The following is a 20,882-nucleotide window of genomic DNA, read 5'->3' as shown; positions in this document are numbered from 1 at the left end:
GTTCCCAGGGTTCTATGTTCATATATTCCCTATCTTATTTGCCTAGGCCAAGCGCATCATCACAAACTCATCTGGATTGAATTCCTTTTGCCACTGATCAGTCTATCTGACTAACCCATCTCTATCCTCCTGTAATCTAAAGCTATCCTCTTCACTACTTATCCATCCTATCAATTTTTGTATCATCCACAAACTTACTGATCAACATCCTACATTCAAGTCTATATATACCACAAACACGGGCCCCAACAATGATCCCCGTCAACACAGGCTTAGTCACAAAAAACACTCCTCAACTACCATCCTCTGCTTCCTACCACAAAGCCAATTCTGGATCCAGTTCACTACATTGATTATAGATACGCTTAGCTACAACATGGCAGATTGTATTAGAACACTGTTCCTAGTATTTGCCAACAGCACCTCATGGATGCCTAGATTTTGAGCTATGAAATCTAATGTGAATTCTTCCTATTTACCATACTGATAATCACACAACATGATAACGCAAAGTGTCCTCCGTATGATGATATGACATCATAACTTCAAAGTGTGAAAGATCACTCTTTCCAATGTTGTGGGCAAATGCATTTACAGCAGGTAAACTGATGAACTCCATTATGGAGCCACTGTGCCAAAACTGTTATCAGAAAAAGATATGATCTACTGTTTACAGATGACAGCAGCATGATTGTCCACAATGCATCAGATATGCAACTGTTCTTGGTCTCCTCAATTCTGCATACAAAAAACTTAGCCACTCATTAAATGCTGTGAGAAGTCTGTTAAGCCTGGTCAGCCAAATATTCACCTCTGTAGGTGATACTGTAGACCACATCAAGCACTTTGCATACTTTGACAGCTACTTCTCTCAAGAGGACATCACTCACAATCAAGTTGCACCAGCTCAACTTGTCAAATGCTAGTTCCTGTAGATTGTAACTTTTTCCACAAGTCAACAAAAGTCTGTATGTGTTCAGCAACTATCCACACCATATTCCTGTGTTGCAGTGAGATATGAACCGTTCATCAGTGATACACTTTCCAGCATTAGAGAAATTTCATGAGCGATGCCTCCACCAGATCCAAGGGAGAAGCATCAAACAAATGTTAATGTTCTTCTTCAGGTCGGCCCCATGAACGTTCAGTCAACATTTCTGCAAAATCAACTTTGATGGATGGGCACTGTGTCTGGATGGCTGAAAATTACCACTAGGCCCTGATTTCTCAACTCTCAAACTCTCAAAATCAGAGGAAAGAGCCATCACTTTAAAGACACACTGAAGCTCTCCAAGCTTGGCAGCATTGACACCAATCATTCATAATAGTGACACTCAATGATCAATCATATTGCATTAACTTTGAGCCACAGTGTCTTAATGATCATTAAGAGCAGCTGCAGAGAAGAAAAGAAAATGAAGCAAATCCTGCATTTTGGATCTTACTATGTCATTGGACATCCTGCCCTATGTACCCAAAGACCTCAATTGAGAGTCCATCTGTTCAGTCACATGAAGATCAACAGCAGAAACTTGTAGAACTGAGTAAACTTCATCTCTAATCAAGGGGCCAGATGATGACAGTGTATCCTCAAGACATAGTAGCTTGGTCAGTACAGTGCAATATAGCTACTCTTGATGTTAGATGTTGAAGTTCCCTATTCAGAGTATATTCTGTCCACTTTTTGACCTAAGTGTTTATTTCAACATGGAGTACTTGGTACTTGGCAAGAGGTTTCTTTGCTCATGTTTAATATAACACCATGAGATTTTATATGGTCTAGAGTAAATTTTGAGGCCTATCAGGACCATTATCCCCTCAACTGTATACCACAGTGCTGCCACTGCAGCAGGTCTGTCTTGCTAATTGGATAGGCCATAACTGGGGAATCTGAAATGTTGCTGAAAGGTGCACGACAATTTTGGCTCAAGTTCTGAAGTATTTGTGAGAAAGATTTTACGGGTCAGTTTCAACACATTGAATCTGATACTGAACTCAAAGCTAAATCGATTTCTCTAGTTTTGTGTTTATGCTTTTTTATAGCGGTTTGATACAACTGATTCAGAGGAAAGTTAAAAATCAACCACAAAGCTGTGGGTCTTGGAGACTACTGAATATTGTATTGGATGAAACTTTTATATTTTTTTTAAAAAACTAGAGCATTACAGCATCCAACCACAGCTGATTTCATAAACCAACAATGATCTCCATTTAATAAGATAATATTCAGACTGATATCTTTACATTGCACAGATGACAAGCATGGGAAATTTGCAATAAGCCTACTGTTTATGCCGAACTTTGCCCATCTGTCTTCCATCTTATCACTAAGCTGCCACTTTGTTCCTTCTTCCCACTCACTCTATTCCTCTCCCCAGCTGCACTCTCCCTACCCTACTTGCTCTCACTGCCTATCTTAAAAAATTGCAGAATCTCTAATGTCAAGTACTAATGAAAAATCAATCAAACAGAACCATTTCTCCCCAGAGATGGTTCCTCTCCTACTGAAGAGGAGTGGCAGATGGAGTTTAATAATTGTGAGGTGCTGCAGTTTAGACAGGCAAATCAAGGCAGTACTTATACACTTAAGGTCTGGACAGAGAGCTCGGTGTACAGGTTCATGGTTCTGTGAAAGTGGAGTCCCAGTTAGACTGGATAGTGAAGAAGGTGTTTGGTATGGTTGCCTTGATTGATCAGTGCATTGAGTATAGGAGTTGAGAGGTCATATTGCAGCTGTACAGGTCATTGGTTAGGCTACTTTTGGAATACTGCACGCAATTTTGGTCTCCCTACTATAGGAATGATGTTATGAAACTTGAAAGGGTTCAGAAAAGATTTCCAAGGATGTTGTCAGGCATGGAGGATTTAAGCTACTGAGAGAGCCTGAATAGACTGAGGCTATTTTCCCTGGAGCTTTAGAGGATGAGGATCGACCTTATAGAGGTTTATAAAATCATGAGGGGCATGGATAGGGAGAATAGCCAAGGTATTTTCCCCAGAGTGGAATAGGTATAAGGTGAGAGGGGAAAGATTTAAAAGGGACCTAAGGGGCAACTGTTTCAAACAGAGAGTGGTGTATGTATGGAATGAGCTGACAAAAGAAGTGGTGGAGGCTAGCACAATTACAACATTTCATAGAGTCCCTACAGTGTGAAAGCAGGCTATTTGGCCCATCAGGTCCACACCAATCTTCTGAGGAGCATTCCACTCAGACCCTCTGCACTACCCTATCCCTGTAACTATGCATTTTCCACAGCTAATCCACCTAGCCTACACATCCCTGGACAGTATGGGCAATTTAGCATGGCCAATCCACCTAACCTGCACGTTTTTGGACTGTGGGAGAAAACCAGAGCACCCAGAGGAAATTCACACAGACACAGATAGAACGTCCAAACTCTACACAGTCAGTTGCCAGAGGCTGGAATCGAAACCAGGTCCCTGGCGCTGTGAGGTTACAATGCTAACCACTGAGCCACTGGATGGGTATATGAATAGAAAGGGTTTAGAGGGATATAAACCAAATGCTGGCAAATGGGACTAGATTAATTTAGGATATCTGGTTGGCATGGACAAGTTAGATTGAAGGGTCTGTTTCCGTACTGTACAGTTCTATGATTCTATTTAAAGTTGTTTGTTATTTCAGATTTCCCGGATCAGTATTACTTTATTTTTGACTTGATACGTGTGAGTGGACATCTGATAATGTGCAATCAACTATCTACCATTACATTAGAAAGCAGTGAAGAAAATAACTCTTAGATTCTAATACCAGTTCACTCTATAATTGATTGCTTCTTACTCAGTGCACATGGAAAATAAAAGTGAGAAAAAAAATGCATATTTAAGCTAGATCATGACCAAACTGAAAACCAAAATGAGATTTTCTGTTGTGGTCTTCCCAGAAGTACCAGGTGCACATCATGTAAAATTGCTGAGTCCCAGGTATGCATTTTTGTTCAAAAATTGTTCTAAAATGCTGAAGTTCCAAGGTTTCTTAAGTTTACAAACACGGGTGTTTATAAAATGAAACATGTCATCTACTGATTACCTTCAAATTACCACACTAATTCACCTGATCTGGTTGTTTTCTGCTCTCTGCCTGCACAGTTCATCTTCAGTATCAGATGACTTTCTAGCCAATATTTTGACTTCTTCCTCCAGAGAAGTTACACTATCTTTTAGACAAGTCAACCTAGAACGATGTTCCAATCTTTCATTTTCTAACTGAAAGGAGCAAAATAATGCAAATCTGAGTGACAATACACAAACTGTGCTCAATGTAGGTTTCAGAGACACAAGACATTGTTGCAATTGTAAATAGATTTTTTCTGATAAGGAAGAGCAACTCTAAATGTAATGTGATAAGATGTCTGAAGTTATTAACAAAAACTGGCTTTTGAAACATTACGTTTTGTGGTTATCCAAAAATTGATTACATTTTTGTCATGGTAGAAGCATATGTTAAGGAAAGGACTTGCAAGAAAGGTACTGAATAATCCTAGTTAATTTTAATGTACATATAGATTGTGTAAATAAATTGGTCTGGAGTACGAGTTTGTACAGCATTTTAGAGCCAATCTGGGAGCAAGCTGCCCCTCACCAGGTAATGTGCAATTACATTATGTACAATAATGTGCAGGATTAATTAGTGACTTCACAGTAAAGGAGTATCTATAAAGTGAGCACTGATCATCCAGAGTGAGGCTGATGACATAATAGTGTAAAATTAGGAAATGGTGGCACTGTTGAACAGATATTTTGCCATGGTCTTGACTGTAGAAGAGAGAAATAACTTCACAGAAATACTTGTAACTCAAGATTGAAAGGAAAAGAGAAACTTAAAACAATTACAATAGTCGGGAAAGGATACTAAGAAAATTCTTAGAAGACCAACAAGTCCCTAACATTTAATGGTTTGCACCCGAGAGTTTTAAAATAAGTAGTGGTTGGGCTTGGTGTATTGAAGTCATTCAGCCTATCAGGTGTCAAAGGAAAATTGTTAGAATCTAAAGTTGGTTCTAGCAGGGCCCTTAGAAAATCTGAATGCAATCAGATAGAATGCAAAGAGAAATTGTATTCAATTAATCTACTAGAATTCTTTGAAGAAGTAACAAGCACTGTAAATAAAGGGAACTTGTAGATGTAGCACACATGGATATCCAAAAGACATTTGATAAGGTACCACATCAAAATTACAATGCAAAATAAGAGTTCATTGTGTGGGTGTAATTATCATGAGTAAAGGATTGATTACCATCAGGAAGCACAGAGTAGAACCAAAGAGTATTTTTTATTTTGGCAATCTGTGACTGTTGGAGCAACAATGACAGGAATTTGTAGGAAGTAATTGAGGAGGCACAGCAGAAAGGAAGAAGAAACATATTAAGGGGACAATGAGACAACCATGGCTGATGAGGGAAGTCAGGGTTAGCATAAAACCAAAAGAAAAAGCATACAAAATAGTGAAGATTAGTGGGAAGCCAGAGGATTGGTAAGCCTTTAAAACAAGCACAGGATAACTAAGAAAGCAATATGGGGGGAGAAGATGAAGCATGCTGGCTCATAATATTAAATATTGTAAGAGGTTTTTTTAGATGTATAAAAGATGACAGATAAGAGTGGATGTTGGGCTGATGGAAAAATGAGATTGAAGAAATAGTAGTGGGGAATGAAGAAATAGTAAAGAGACTGAAGAGGTACTTTGCATTCGCCTTCACGGTGGAAGACAGTAGCATACCAGATTTTCAAGAGAGCTGCCTGTGTGTGTGCGTGTGTGTGTGTGTGCGTGCGCGTGCGTGCGTGTGTGTTGGTTGGGGAGGGGGTTGGAATAAGAGGGGAATATGGTGGTCATTACTAAGAAGATGCTGGGAAGTTGAAAAGTCTGAGATAGATAAATCAGTCAGGAACTGAAACACCCAGATGAAATCCACGCAGACACGGGGAGAATGTGAAAACTCCTGACAGACAGCAACCAAGAGTGAAAGCTAACTGTGGCTCCTGGCACTTTGAGGCAGCAGTGCTAACCACTGAGCCACAATGCCTCCCAGTAGACCAGATTGACTACACCCCAGAGTTCTGAAGGAGATAGCTGAGGACTGTAGAGGCATTAGTTGTTATCTTTCGGGAATTACTGGAATCAGGGAGGATTGAAAAATGCTAATGTAACATCTCTGTCTAAGAAGGTATTGAGACACAAGGCATGAAATTCTCAGATGGTAGGTGGTGGGACTGTCCTATGAAGAGGTATTGGGCAAACCAGCTTTTTATTTTCTAGAGCTTCAAAGAATGAGGGATGATCTCATTTTAACTTACAAAATGCTTAAAGGGATAGATTGGGGAGATGCAAGTCAGATGTTTCTCCTAGTTGGGGAGTCTAGAACATATTGACAGGAAAAGCCCATGCAGCCATAGGTTCATAGAGATTTACAGCAAGGAAACAGACTCTTCGGTCCAACTTGTGAGGCTGCTTCACCATTCAATGAGATCATGGTTAATGTGGCCTCATTCCATACCCCTGCTTTAGCCCATATCCCTGAATACCTTTCCTTAACAAAATTATCAATCTCAGATTTAAAATTAACAACTAATTCAGCATCCACTGCCATTTGTGACAGAGAGTTTGAAACACCCATATCCCTTTATGTGTAGAAGTGCTTCCTAACATCTCTCCCTGAAGTTTGGCCCAAATTCTCAGACCATGCTCCCTAGTCCTAGAACTCCCAACCAGTGGAAATTATCTTTATCTACCCAGTCTTTTCATGTTAATATCTTGAATACTTTGAACCAACATGAGCCCGGGTCAACTCACGATACTCTAAGTGGCGTCTAGCCAGGCTTTAGTATAATTGCAGCATAACTGTGCACTCTTGTACTCCAGTCCTCTATCTATAAAGGCCAGCACTTAGAATTAGGGCGCACATTTTTTAAAATAAGAGGATGCCATGTAGGACTGAGAGGAGGCGAAACCTTCTTACTCAGAGGATTGTGAATCTTTGTAATCATCTACCTAGAGGGGCAGTGGAAGTTTAGGTATGTTTAGAGAGTTTCATAGGTTTTTGATTATCTGGAAAGTAAAGTGTCATGGGATAGGGCACTGAAGTGTTTGATTAGCCATGATTGTATCAAATGATAAAGCAGGCTCAATGAGCTAAATATCTACTCTTGGTCCTATTATGAGAAAACTTAACAGGGTGAATGAAAGAGGATGTTTTCCCTTGTGGGTGAAACTGAAACCAAAAACTCAGTTTCAAAATGAGGGGCTGAAAATAGAGATGTAGAGTTTTTTTTCCTCTTTGAATCTATGGAATTCTCTTCCCCAGAGACCAATTAGAGTCAGATTATTTAGTACTTTTAAATTGGGTTATGTAGAATTTTCATTGGCAAGAGTTAAATGTTATAGAGAGCAGACAGGAAAGTAGAGTCAAGCCCAGAAACACATCTGCCATAATCTCATTAAAATGTCAGAGCAGGCTCAAGGGTCTGACCGGCCTGCTCTTGTTTCTATTCCATAAGTTTGTTATGTTAATTGAATCAATTTATTCTTTATTATTAGAAAAATCACTATTTTAATAATTATTACACATTTATAAAAGTTAACATTACTGTGTGCATGGAATTCTTCAGGTCTTCTATTCTTTGCTCCAGATGCGATCTTTCATTAATTGCCGTCTCCTGAGAAATCTATTGCAAGATGGAGACCATTAAATACTGAGTTTCAAACTAGATTTAATGTTATTCACCTACTCAATTCACAATTACTATTCACAATTTATATGTGACTTCACCATTCCATTGTTGCTTCAACTGAGATTAACAATTTATACCCAGGCCATGTCTTCTCTATCTTGTCAGAGACATTAAACCTTTTACTTTAAACAGATCATGAACTATTCAGTATACTATCCCATGACAGTTTCAAAGGTAGAGCAAGTGTAATCATTATGATACGAAACCACTAAAACAGCAAAAGCACAAGCTAAAGATAGAATATTAGCAGAAAAGAACATAATCCATTTGGTATATGATTTGCAAAAAAATGGTTGTTCACAGAAGGGCAAGAAAACAAAATAAAAGCAGAAGTAATGTATCCATAGCATGATGATCCCAGATTACCTTAAAACATTAAAACTACAATATGTAGAAAGAAAGACTCAACTCATTGAGTCTGCTGGGTCAAAGAAAGAGATCATGGCTGATCTGATAATCCTCAACTCCACTTTACTGCCTTTTCCAAATAACCCTCAATTCCCTTATTGATTAAAAATCTATCTCAGTCTTGAATATACTTAGGGATCCAGCTTCAACAGACTTTGCGGTAAATAATAAAACTAAAAATTCACTACTCTCAGAGAAGAAATTCTGTCTTAAATGTGCAACCTCTTAATCTGAGTTTATGTCCTCTGGTCCTAGATTCTCCTGCAAGGGGAAACCTTTCCACATCTATCCTTTCAAGTGCCCTAAAAGAATCTTGTATGTTTTGATAAGGTCACTTCTCATTCTTCTTTATTGCAATACATACAGGCCCAGTCTACTCAACTTCCAAAGGGTGTACAGGACAGAGAAATTTAATTTGATAATTCCAGAGTTTAGGGCTGAGGCAGCAGAAGGCACAGCTATTAAGAATGAAGTCAATAAAATTGAGGATGTCAATTTGCCACCACAATCAACTTATTTGTGGGTTTGTCATTATGGACTTGCATTGTTAGAGATCAATTTAAGTCTAACAATTTTATAACAAGAAGAGTATTAGGAGACCTCACACTTCTAACTTCTAACCGATAAAATGAGGTAACAAAATTAAATATCGGCAGAAAAAAATAAGTTAGCACCCAAAGATGTAAATTACTTGTTAGGACCTTTAATGTGGAAAGTATACATTTAAATCAAAACATGTTTTCAAAATTCCAGATGAGACCTAACATTAGTTAAATTAATAGCCAATTTCAACAGATGCATCACAGCAGTTTCAGGAATTGACTAAAATTTATGGGATACCAGAAACAGGGTATGGATCATAATTTCAGGTAGACTAACACAAAATACAGCTTGGAAAAAAAATGACAGGAAGTAACAAATTAAATGAAAAGATGGGTGAGCCTTATTCCTGTTATGTTCCTGGTCAAAGGGAAAAATAAAACATACTGTTGCAATCAGCAGCAAGGAAACAATAAAGAAAATGGTGTAAGATGAAATATCTTTTACTCAATTATGAATACTTTTTCCTACCTTCATGGCCTGGTAGTGTACATTTTCACAATTCCTACCAAATCCTATGCACTGCATGTCAGATTTAAGGCTGATATCTATTGCCCTATATGGCTTATTTGGATTAATGCTTTGTAACAACAATAAATAAGTTAATTATCAGGCATATACTGTCAACAGCAATTTAACACTGATTATCTAATAACTTCACGACTTGCTTGGCTCAGTAAATGGTTTTAGGTTCATGTTGTGTTACTCCTCACCTTTAATCGTTCCCGAAGACTATCCCGCTCTGTGGTCATTCTCCTCAAGTCTGCAACAGCTTCATCACGTTCACATTCTAAACGTCGCAGAACATCCTGCGCTGTCAAACTGTTTTTCTGAGATCTCGGTGACTTGGTAGCATCCCTGCGTAGTCTATTAAGCTCTTCCTGGGCCTAGGTTATTTTGTACAATTAGCATAACAAATACTTAATTGTGTTTTTTTTCCCAGATTTATGTATAATTGAATTTCTTGGAAACTTATACTGAGAATCCCAGTTAATCACATGCCCCATACCAAAATCGGGTTTTTATATTATAACGATGGCTTTGTGTCTAGCACCATGAAATTCAAGCCTCTGATTATTCAGCACCATGTTAACAGCCATATTACACATCCAGTCATGAGCAATTGAGGACCCTTGCCCAAAGACTGGTTGTAACAGAAAGGAAAAAAAAGATTCCAGCTGACAGTAAAGTGAAACTGTAGAGGACAAGGAGATAATTATTACATGGACTGGCTACATCACACATCATACAGAGATATTTCTATCTGCCTTTGAGATGTTTCAGACACTCAAGAATTAGAATCCTTGCAGTGTGGAAACAGGCCCTTCGGCCCACATCAACCTTTCAAACAATACCCCACACAGACCCATTCCCCTACCCTATATTTATCCCTGACTAATGCACCTAACCTACACATCCCTGAACACAATGGCAATTTAGCATGGCCAATTCACCTAACCTGCACATCTTTATGACTGTGGGAGGAAATTGGAGCACCTTGAGGAACCTCACACAGACACAGGGAGAATGTGCAAACTCCACACAGACAGTCATCCAAGGCTAGAATCGAAACCCAGGTCCCTGGCGCTGCAAGGCAACAGTGTTAACAACTGAGCTACTGTGCTGCCCAAATGACAAACACAGACCCTGCAAGTGCAAACCTGCCAGTTGCGAACCCCAATGCTTGCACTTAGTCAGTGTGGGGATTGAACCCACAGCCTTGGCATTATTAGCACCACAGGGTAAAAACAATGGCTGCAGATGCTGGAAACCAGAGTTAGATTAGAATGGTGCTGGAAAAGCACAGCAGGTCAAGCAGCATCCAAGGAGCAGTAAAATCGACGTTTCGGGCAAAAGCCCTTCATCAGGAATACAGGCAGAGAGTCTAAAGGGTGGAGAGATAAATGAGAGGAGGGTGGGGTTGGGGAGAAAGTAGCATAGAGTACAATAGGTGAGTGGGGGAGGGGATGAAGGTGATAGGTCAATGGGGGGGGTGGAGTGGATAGGTGGAAAAGAAGACAGGCAGGTAGGACAAGTCATGGGGACAGTGCTGAGCTGGAAGTTTCAAACTGGGGTGAGGTGGGGGAAGGGGAAATGAGGAAACTGTTGAAGTTCTCATTAATGTCCTGGGGTTGAAGTGTTCCAAGGCGGAAGATGAGGCGTTCTTCCTCCAGGCGTCTGGTGGTGAGGGAGCAGCGGTGAAGGAGGCCCAGGACCTCCATGTCCTCGGCAGAGTGGGAGGGGGAGTTGAAATGTTGGGCCACAGGGCAGTGTGGTTGATTGTTGCGGGTGTCCCAGAGATGTTCCCTAGAACGCTCTGCTAGGAGGTGTCCAGTCTCCCCAATGTAGAGGAGACCGCATCGGGAGCAACGGATACAATAAATGATATTGGTGGATGTGCAGGTAAAATTTTGCATGTGGAAGGCTCCTTTAGGGCCTTGGATGGAGGCGAGGGAGGAGGTGTGGGCACAGGTTTTGCAATTCCTGTGGTGGCAGGGGAAGGTGCCAGGCACCACACTCTAATCATCTGAGCTAACCGACCTACGCAAGTTTTTGCAATCCTCATCAAAACCCTTCTAATGCAGTCCATGTTCCTTCACTAGTTTCACACCTGCCCTTCCAACAGGTCAGGCACTATTGGTATTCGAGAAGCAGTTACATTAAACATTGTTTGCTTTTCCATTATTTCAAATTAAGTATGAGTTAGACTTATAACAGAAAAATCACCAGCTCCAATCTACAAAAAACTCAACAAAAAGCACTGTTGCCATCATGCCAACAGGGGCAAAAACATTGCTATTGTTGAAGATGTAAGAAAAATCCAGATCAAACAAATCCATATTTGTCTATTATGGACAGAATCCAGCATGTTGAATGACATCTTCTGTATAAGTATCAAAAAAAAGTGCCTGTACTTTTTGCAACAAAGACTTCAAATGTTTAAATGAATGTCATAAGTTGAATTACTTTAATTATAGGTTAAAAATCACACAACACCAGGTTATAGTCCAACAGGTTTATTTAGAAGTACAAGTATTTGGAGCACTGCTCCTTCATCAGATAGCTAGTGGGACAGGATCACAGGACACAGAGTTTATAGTAAAAGATCAGTGTCGTACAACTGCTGCGATGTATTGAATGAAGCTAGATTGCTGTAAAGTCTTTAATCTTTAAGAATGGGGTTGCAGGTTTCAATTCATTAATATGTAAATCTCAAATGCATTGTCTGAGCTGAGATGTCACCTCTGTTTTGGAAAACCTTAAATTATCTCGAGAATGTGACTTGAAAGAAGTTCTGGGATTTACGTATTAACAAATTGAAATCTGCACCCCCATTCTTAGTGATTAAATACTTTACAGCAGTCTAAGTTTGATCAATACATTGCATCTTTTATGATAAATTCTGTCTTATGATCCTGTCATACTAGCTACCTGAAGAAGGAGCAGTGCTCCGAAAGCTTTTAATTCCAAATAAACCTGATGCTCTATAACCTGGTGTTGTGTGATTTTTAACTTTGTCCATCCTAGTCCAATACGGGCATCTCCACATCTTGATTTAAAATTCAAGCCAACAGAAAGGATGGAGTTGGCCAGAGATGATAAATGTATTTCCAATGGGTATTGTTTTCGTCACTGTAGAAAACTGCAGTTCAAGAAGTATTACATTGACAAAACCGGAACTTTGATTGTTGCCCAGACACCATCATTATTGGCCAGTGTTTTATTAGATAATTAGCTAATAACAAAATCCACTTCAGCAATGCCGTAATATGTTCATGTAAGTGACTTGAACTGGTGTTCTACACAGTAATGAGAAAACCTCCATTAGATATGAAGAATAACAGTAAGTTACTCTTCCATTAAGGGAAAACACAAGTAGAACTGCATATATGCCCATTTTTACGTCAATAAACCATGAAATCATACAAAAAACACAAACATATTGCAGCATATGTACCAAAATAAAAGAAATTTGAATACCCAGAGCCATATGGACTGTAAATAGAAAGCAAAGTGTTGGCTTTCATCAAGAATATCTACGTATAGATATCATCAAAGCAGTTACCAAAGCAGTTTTGCTTTCAATCACCAACATCAACACTGCCAAATGCAATGCAATAACTTGCTGACCGTGACATTATTTGTGCTTAAAATTATAATACAGGAAATTCCTAATGTGGGCGGCACGGTGGCACAGTGGTTAGCACTGCTGCCTCACAGTGCCAGAGACCCGGGTTCAATTCCCGCCTCAGGCGACTGACTGTGCAGAGTTTGCACATTCTCCCCGTGTCTGCGTGGGTTTCTTTCGGGTGCTCCGGTTTCCTCCCACCGTCCAAAGATGTGCAGGTCAGATGAATTGGCCATGCTGAATTGCCCCTAGTATTAGGTGAAGGGTTAAATGTAGGGGTATGGGAGGGTTGTGCTTCGGTGGGTCGGTGTGGACTTGTTGGGCTGAAGGGCTGTTTCCACACTGTAAGTAATCTAATCTACAAAGATAGAGCCCATAGACACTGTTAAACTTATCCAGTAAGCCATATTCTTCATATGCAAAGCACAAGAGCTGGTGTCAAAAATTATTTTGTGGACTGCTTTAAATATACTGAATGAATGGTCTTCAAAAATTGATGCACAAGAGAAGATGATATTGGTTGATAGAGAGAAGCACAATAAATAGGAATTTCAGGAAGAAAATGAAGCATCTACACATACATCTACAAGCAATGAGAATGTTACTGGATCAGTGATATTCACTCAGGAGATGTTAGGAAAATAGGACATGGAAACCTCTCATGACAAAGACATGGAAGGCCCAGATCAGTTATTTCTTCATGAATGAATGAATTGAGAAAGGCAACTACAACGCTGAATCACAAGCCATTACTTGGTAATGAAGATGTTTTTGGTTGATAAAAATGCCATGCATGGTGAAAAGCATAAACAATATGAAATGATTAAAAAAGTATCCAATTCAACTGCATTGTACTTTCATTTTTCTAATGCAGCAAATCACCACACTCTACTATAGTGAGCAGTGTGACCTTAAAAAGAGGTTTTGTTATAATGAAAATCAACTATATTACTATGTGTGGATAACAGATGAAGACAGCAGGCTTCATTTTCAAACTAGCCGCGGAAGATCACCATCATGGCTCACATAACAAGGAGGATTCTGGGTAATCCAAGATGGAGGATGGGAAAAATTTCTGGCTGTAACACCTTTTTTTTGAGGTATTTTAGGTACTGAAGGTGATTTCCTCAAATTCCAGAAGCAACAATTACTGTTTTATATGCTGTTGCATTGTTTTGGAACTTTGGAAATAAAAGTCAAAACAACAGCAGTTTTAAAAGGGAGAAGAACAAAGGAAGCACATGGTGAGGACAGTGCAAGAGAGAGAGAGAGAGGGAGGGAGGGAGAGAGAGAGAGAGAAAAAAAAAATTGTTCGACATTGGAGAGTGTCTGGGAAAATTAAGAAACAATGAATTTCACAGTTAATCTTGGAGGAACCTGTTGGGTGAAGTTCACAACACAGAATCAGATAAGTTAATCGTTGTTTTAAGTCTGTCCAATAGAAAGGCTGCAGTAGTGAGTACAGTGGGTTCTTTCTTGATTATATGTTTTTGGAGATAAGTCTCTTGATTAAACTTAAAATAATAGCCATAACTATTCATTTAACCTGGGGCAGTGTTTTGTAGAGGAATAAGACGGTGTTATTTTCTGGGTCTGTAGATTGTGAAGGAGCAAAAACAGCCTTTGCAGTGATGCGTACTTCTTGTCAGATGTGGGAGTTTAAAGAGAGTTTAAGGGTTACTGCGGATTATATCTGCCATAACTGCTGTTGGATGCGAATCTTATCAGATCGAGTGGATCGGTTGGAGAGACAGTTAGAAGTGATGAGGAATTTGCAACAGCAACAGTATGTGATGCAAGGCAGTTATAGAAAGGGGGGAAAGTCTTAGATACAGTCACATAGATGCGGTAACTCCAGGAAAGTTAAGAGAGGTAGGCACCTAGGGCAGGAGTCTTTTGTGGATATACCCATTTCAAACGGGTATGCTGTTTTGGAAAATTTAGGGGGTGATGGATTCTCAGGGGAATATCGCACGAACAACCAAGTTTCTCGTATTGAGACTGGCTCTAATGCAACGAGGAGTACGTCAGCTTCTAAGAGGTCAATTGTGTTAGGGGATACTGTAGTCCAAGGAACAGACAGACGTTTCTGTGGCCAGCAGAGAAAAAGCAGAATGCTGTGTTGCTTCCCTGGTGCCAGGATCAAGGATGGCTCAGAGGGGATGCGGAATGTTCTCACGGGGGAGAGGGGCCAGCAAGAGGTCATTGTCCACATTGGGACCAACGATATATGAAGGGAAAAGGTTGAGATTCTGAAGGAAGATTACAGAGAGTTAGGCAGAAATTTGAAAAGGAGGTCCTCAAGGGTAGTAATATCTGGATTACTCCCAGTGTTACGAGCTAGTGAGGGCAGGAATAGGAGGATAGAGCAGATGAATGCTGAGGAGCTAGTGTATGGGAGAAGGATTCTCATTTTTGGATCATTGGAATCTCTTTTGGGGAAGAAATGACCTGTACAAGAAGGACGGATTGCTCCTGGATTGCTCCAATATACTGGTTAGGAACATGGGCTGGGATATCATAGCAATTACAGAAACATGGCTCAGGGATGGGCAGGACTTGCAGCTTAATGTTCCAGGGTACAAATGCTACAGGAAGGATAGAAAGGGAGGCAAGAGAGGAGGGGGAGTGCATTTTTGATAAGGGATAGCATTACAGCTGTGCTAAGGGAGGATATTCCAGGAAATACATCCAGGGAAGTTATTTGGGTGGAACTGAGAAATAAGAAAGGGATGATCACCTTATTGGGATTGTATTATAGACCCCCTAATTGTTAGAGGGAAATTGAGAAACAAACTTGTAAGGAAGACCTCAGCTATCTGTAAGAATAATAGGGTAGTTATGGTAGGGGATTTTAACTTTCCAAACATTGACTGGGACTGCCATAGTGTTAAAGGTTTAAATGGAGAGGAATTTCTTAAGTGTGTACAAGACAATTTTCTGATTCAGTATGTGGATGTACCTATTAGAGACGATGCAAAACTTGACCTACTCTTGGGAAATAAGGCAGGGCAGGTGACTGAGGTGTCAGTGGGGGAGCACTTTGAGGCCAGCGACCATAATTCTATTCATTTTAAAATAGTGATGGAAAAGGATAGACCAGATCTAAAAGTTGAAGTTCTAAATAGGAGAAAGGCCAATTTTGACGGTATTAGGCAAGAACTTTCGAAAGCTGATTGATGGCAGGTGCTCGCAGGTAAAAGGATGGCTGGAAAATGGGAAGCCTTCAGAAATGAGATAACAAGAATCCAGAGAAAGTATATTCCTGTCAGGGTGAAAGGAAAGGCTGGTAGGTATAGGGAATGCTGGATGACTAAAGAAATTGAGGGTATGGTTAAGAAAAAGGAACCATATGTAATGTATAGACAGGATAGATTGAGTGAATCCTTAGAAGAAATATAAAGGAAGTCAAAGTATACTTAAGAGGGAAATCAGGACAGCAAAAAGGGGACATGAGATAGCTTTGGCAAATAGAATTAAGGAGAATACAAAGGGTTTTTACAAATATATTAAAGACAAAAGGGTAACGAGGGAGAGATTAGGGCCCCTCAAAGATCAGCAAGGCGGCCTTTGTGTGGAGCCACAGAAAATGGGGGAGATATTAAATAATATTTTGCATCAGTATTTACTGTGGAAAAGGATATCGAAGATATAGAATGTAGGGAAATAGATGGTGACATCTTGCAAAATGTCCAGATTACAGAGGAGGAAATGCTGGATGTCTTGAAATGGGTAAAGGTGGATAAATCCCCAGGACCTGATCAGGTGTACCTGAGAACTCTGTCGGAAGCTCGAGAAGTGATTGCTGGGCCTCTTGCTGAGATATTTGTTTCATCGATAGTCACAGACGAGGTGCCGGAAGACTGGAGATTGGCAAACATGGTGCGCCATTGTTTATGAAGGGCAGTAAAGACATGCCAGGGAACTGTAGACCGGTGAGCCTGACCTCAGTGGTGGGCAAGTTGTTGGAGGGAATCCTGAGGGACAGGATGTACATGTATTTGGAAAGGCAAGGACTGATTATGGGTAGTCAACATGGCTTTGTGCGTGGGAAATCAAATCTCACAAACTTGATTGAGTTTTTTGAAGAAGTAACAAAGAAGATTGATGAGTGCAGAGCAGTAGATGTGATCTATATGGACTTCAGTAAGGCATTCGACAAGGTTCCCCATGGGAGACTGATTAGCAAGGTTAGATCTCATGGAATACAGGGAGAACTAGCCGTTTGGATACAGACCTGGCTCAAAGGTAGAAAACAGAGGGTGGTGGTGAGGGGTTGTTTTTCAGACTGGAGGCCTGTGACCAGTGGAGTGCCATAAGGATCAGTGCTGGGTCCTCTACTTTTTGTCATTTATATAAATGATTTGGATGTGAGCATAAGAGGTACAGTTAGAAGTTTGCAGATGACACCAAAATTGGAGGTGTATTGGACAGCGAAGAGGGTTACCTCAAATTACAACAGGATCTGGACCAGATGGCCAATGGGCTGAAAAGTGGCAGATGGAGTTTAATTCAGATAAATGGGGGGGTGCTGCATTTTGGGAAAGCAAATCTTAGCAGGACTAATACACATTAATGGTAAGGTCCTAGGGAGTGTTGCTGAACAAAGAGTTAATAGAGTGCAGGTTCATAACTCATTGAAAGTGGAGTCACAGGTAGATAGGAGAGTGAAGAAGGCGTTTGGTATGCTTTCCTTTATTGGTCAGAGTTGGGAGGTCATCTTGCAGCTGTACAGGACGGGTTAGGCCACTGTTGGAATACTGCGTGCAATTCTGGTCTCCTTCCTATTGGAAAGATGTTGTGAAAGGTGAAAGGGTTCAGAAAAGATTTACAAGGATATTGCCAGGGTTGGAGGATTTGAGCTACAGGGAGAGGCTGAATAGGCTGGGGCTGTTTTCCCTGGAGCGTCGGAGGCTGAGGGGTGACCTTATAGAGGTTTACAACATTATGAGGGACATGGATAGGATAAATAGGCAAAGTCTTTTCCCTGGGGTCGGGAGTCCAGAACTAGAGGGCATAGGTGTAGGGTGAGAGGGGAAAGATATAAAAGGGACTTAAGGACCAACCTTTTCACACAGAGGGTGGTGTGTGTATGGAATGAGCTGCCAGAGGAAGTGGTGGAGGCTGGTACACTTGCAACATTTAAGAGGCATTTGTATGGGTAAATTAATAGGAAGGGTTTGGAGGGATATGGGCTGGGTGCTGGCAGGTGGGACTAGATTGAGTTGGGATATCTGGTCAGCATAAACGGGTTGGACCTAAGGGTCTGTTTCCATGCTGTACATCTCTGTGACTTTATAACTTGGGGTGATACACCAAAGGATGGTCTTTGCTTGTGCTATCATACTAGATGAAGAAGAAATGGACTTCTGAAGTTACAGAACACGTTTTCGATTGAAATACAGCAACAAGTTACTGAAGTGAAAAGGTTAAAGCATTATCCAAAACCAACAATGAAAATAACACAATGTTTTTTGTCAATTATCAGAGGTTAAAATGCCACTTAATCAGAATATAGTCATATACTTTACTAATTGATCTTTTATTTCCAGTTCACACACCACAAACTCCATCGCACTCATTAACCTACTTTTCCGAACCAAGCTATGCAGAAATGTTGTTACACATCTTTGGAATATGTGGGACTTAAATCAGGGCCTCCAAGCCTAGGGGTAGGGACACTACCACTGCACCACAAGTGGACCTACACTGATTAAATCAGGAAGTAAGTACACACACCAACTTTCACACAATTAACCCTAATTAATATATAACCATCATCTGTTCCCCAGTTTCATTAGGTCTCAGGCATCCTTGTCAAACCCTAGAATATGACAACATCATTACTTACCTGTTCATATAGGAGTTTGCTTTGATCTCTCTCGGCAGTTAAAACTTTGACATTTGCCTGAATTTCTGCCATGTGTCTTTCATATTTATTTAACATGGCTTGGAGATCATCACGCTCTTTGATAATGCATATGAGTTCAGACTCATAGCTTCCTCCCTGATTTTGAGAAAAAAATCATAAGAGTAAACCGATCTTCAATAAGCCAGAAAAGTGACAAGTTATTGCCTGAATAGCATTTTTTATTTCAGAAATCAATCCGAACAATGGATATCTACACACAATAGTTACATCTTCTAAAATGCCTTCATAGGCTGTTGAGAGTGATGCAGATAACAGAAAGCATTTCTGCTAGTTTGTTAAGTCAGGAATAAAGAACATAAATCAATGGTGTAGAGAAAAATTATTTTCCAGCACAGAGAGAGGCCATTTTACTTATTGCGCCCACACTAATCATCAAACATCTATTTATTATAGCCCCATTGGCCCACAGTGTGGAAACAGGTCATTTGGCTAAACAAATCCACACCAACCCTCCAAAGAGTATCCCACCCAGACCTGTTCCTTTACATTTCCCCTGACTAATATACCTAACCTACACATCTTTGGACTGTGGGAGGAAACTGGAGGGTAACCACACAGACATAGGGAGATCGTGCAAACAAAGACAATCACCCAATGCTGGAATCAAACCTAGGTCCCTGGTACTGTGTGAGGTAGCAGTATTAACCACTGAGCCACCATGCCTCCTTATATGCTGTAGCATTTCAAATGCTCATCTAAAGAGTTCTTAAATATCTAGAGGCTGTCCACCTCTACCACCTTTTAGACAACGATTTCCAGATATTCACAAGCCTCTGTGTGAAAAATATTTTCCTCAAATCCCCCCTAAACCTTTTGCACTTTACCTTAAAACTGTGCCCTCTGCATATCAACCCTTTTGCTAAATGGAATGGTTTCATCCTATCTACCCTATAGATTCCCATCAAAACTTTGTACTTCTCGATAGATCCCTCCTCAGCTTTCTGCAGGCAAAAGAAACAACTCCAATCTATCTCGTCTCTCTTCGTAGTTGAATTGCTCCAGCCCAGGCAGCATCTTGGTAAATCTAATCTGCATCCTCTCTAGAGTGCAATCACATCATTCCTATAGTGTACCATATATTCCTGCAGTACAGAACTGCGCACAGTACTTCAGCTGTAGCCTAACTAATGTTATGCACAAGTCCATCACAATCTCCTTACACTTGTTATCAATACCTTAACTAATAAAGGCAAACGTCCCATATCCCTTCTTAACCATCTTATCTAGCTTTAGATTAAGAGACTAAAATTGCATTAATGAATTTAGAATATACTTTTTCAAGAAAATCTGTCAGAACCCTTTTCCATAAATGGCAATTAGTTCTTAATCAATTGGTGCTGAACTGAGACTGCTGGACGTTTGTTAAGCAAATATGATGGGAAATGGGACAAAGGTGACTGTATAAACTTAGGCTGTGGATCAGCCATGATCATACAGAGGAGTGGAACTAATTAAGTGGCCTGTTCCTAGGTTTCTTTGTCACTATTGTTATTTATTGAATTGTCCCCATTTATTTACATCTCACGTGTACATATTTACTGCCAGTCCCTCCCATTTCTTACAATAATACATAAGTTTTATAAGAAAAAACATGTTACATCAACTACATCATCATGGATGTAGTATGAAATTGGAGAACAGCTCACCATCAACCTCTCAAGGGCATTTAGGGATGGGCAATAAATAGTAGCCTAGACAGCAACTCTCACATTCCTTGAACAAATTTATAAAAATGATGTACTTCTTCATAAGACAAGCCTCATCAGTGAGGCTTTACGTACTTGTTAAAAAAAATTATTTCATGAGATGTGAAACTATTGTCACCCATCCCTAATCCTTCAAACTGAATAGATAAACCTTTACTGAAGGCAAGTACTTATGACAGATATGGAGTCACAAGTAGGTCAGATCATTCCCCAAAGGACACTAGTGAACCGGACTGGTTTTTAACTTGGTTTCAATCAATGATGGTGTCTTAATCACTATTACTGAAGCTAGATTTCAATTCCAGAATAATTAATTGAATTTAAAGTTTAAATTTATTGAGCTGGAATTTGAATATGT

General features: G+C 40.0%; 1 protein-coding gene across 1 annotated transcript in view; it reads right to left on the bottom strand.

The window, feature by feature from the left end:
- Window positions 1-20,882, bottom strand: part of tsga10 (testis specific, 10) — a 109,767-nt gene that overhangs the window by 49,274 nt on the left and 39,611 nt on the right. The window contains exons 5-8 of the mRNA XM_060826991.1: window positions 18,738-18,893; window positions 9,471-9,644; window positions 7,606-7,683; window positions 4,076-4,227 (exon numbers count right to left, since the gene is read on the bottom strand). Coding sequence (XP_060682974.1) covers window positions 4,076-4,227; window positions 7,606-7,683; window positions 9,471-9,644; window positions 18,738-18,893 — 560 coding nt within the window. The remainder of the gene's footprint in view (window positions 1-4,075; window positions 4,228-7,605; window positions 7,684-9,470; window positions 9,645-18,737; window positions 18,894-20,882) is intronic.

This window comes from Hemiscyllium ocellatum, chromosome 6 (assembly GCF_020745735.1).
Source record: "Hemiscyllium ocellatum isolate sHemOce1 chromosome 6, sHemOce1.pat.X.cur, whole genome shotgun sequence".
Taxonomy (NCBI): domain Eukaryota; kingdom Metazoa; phylum Chordata; class Chondrichthyes; order Orectolobiformes; family Hemiscylliidae; genus Hemiscyllium; species Hemiscyllium ocellatum.
This window is presented reverse-complemented; position numbering and strand designations above follow the sequence as displayed.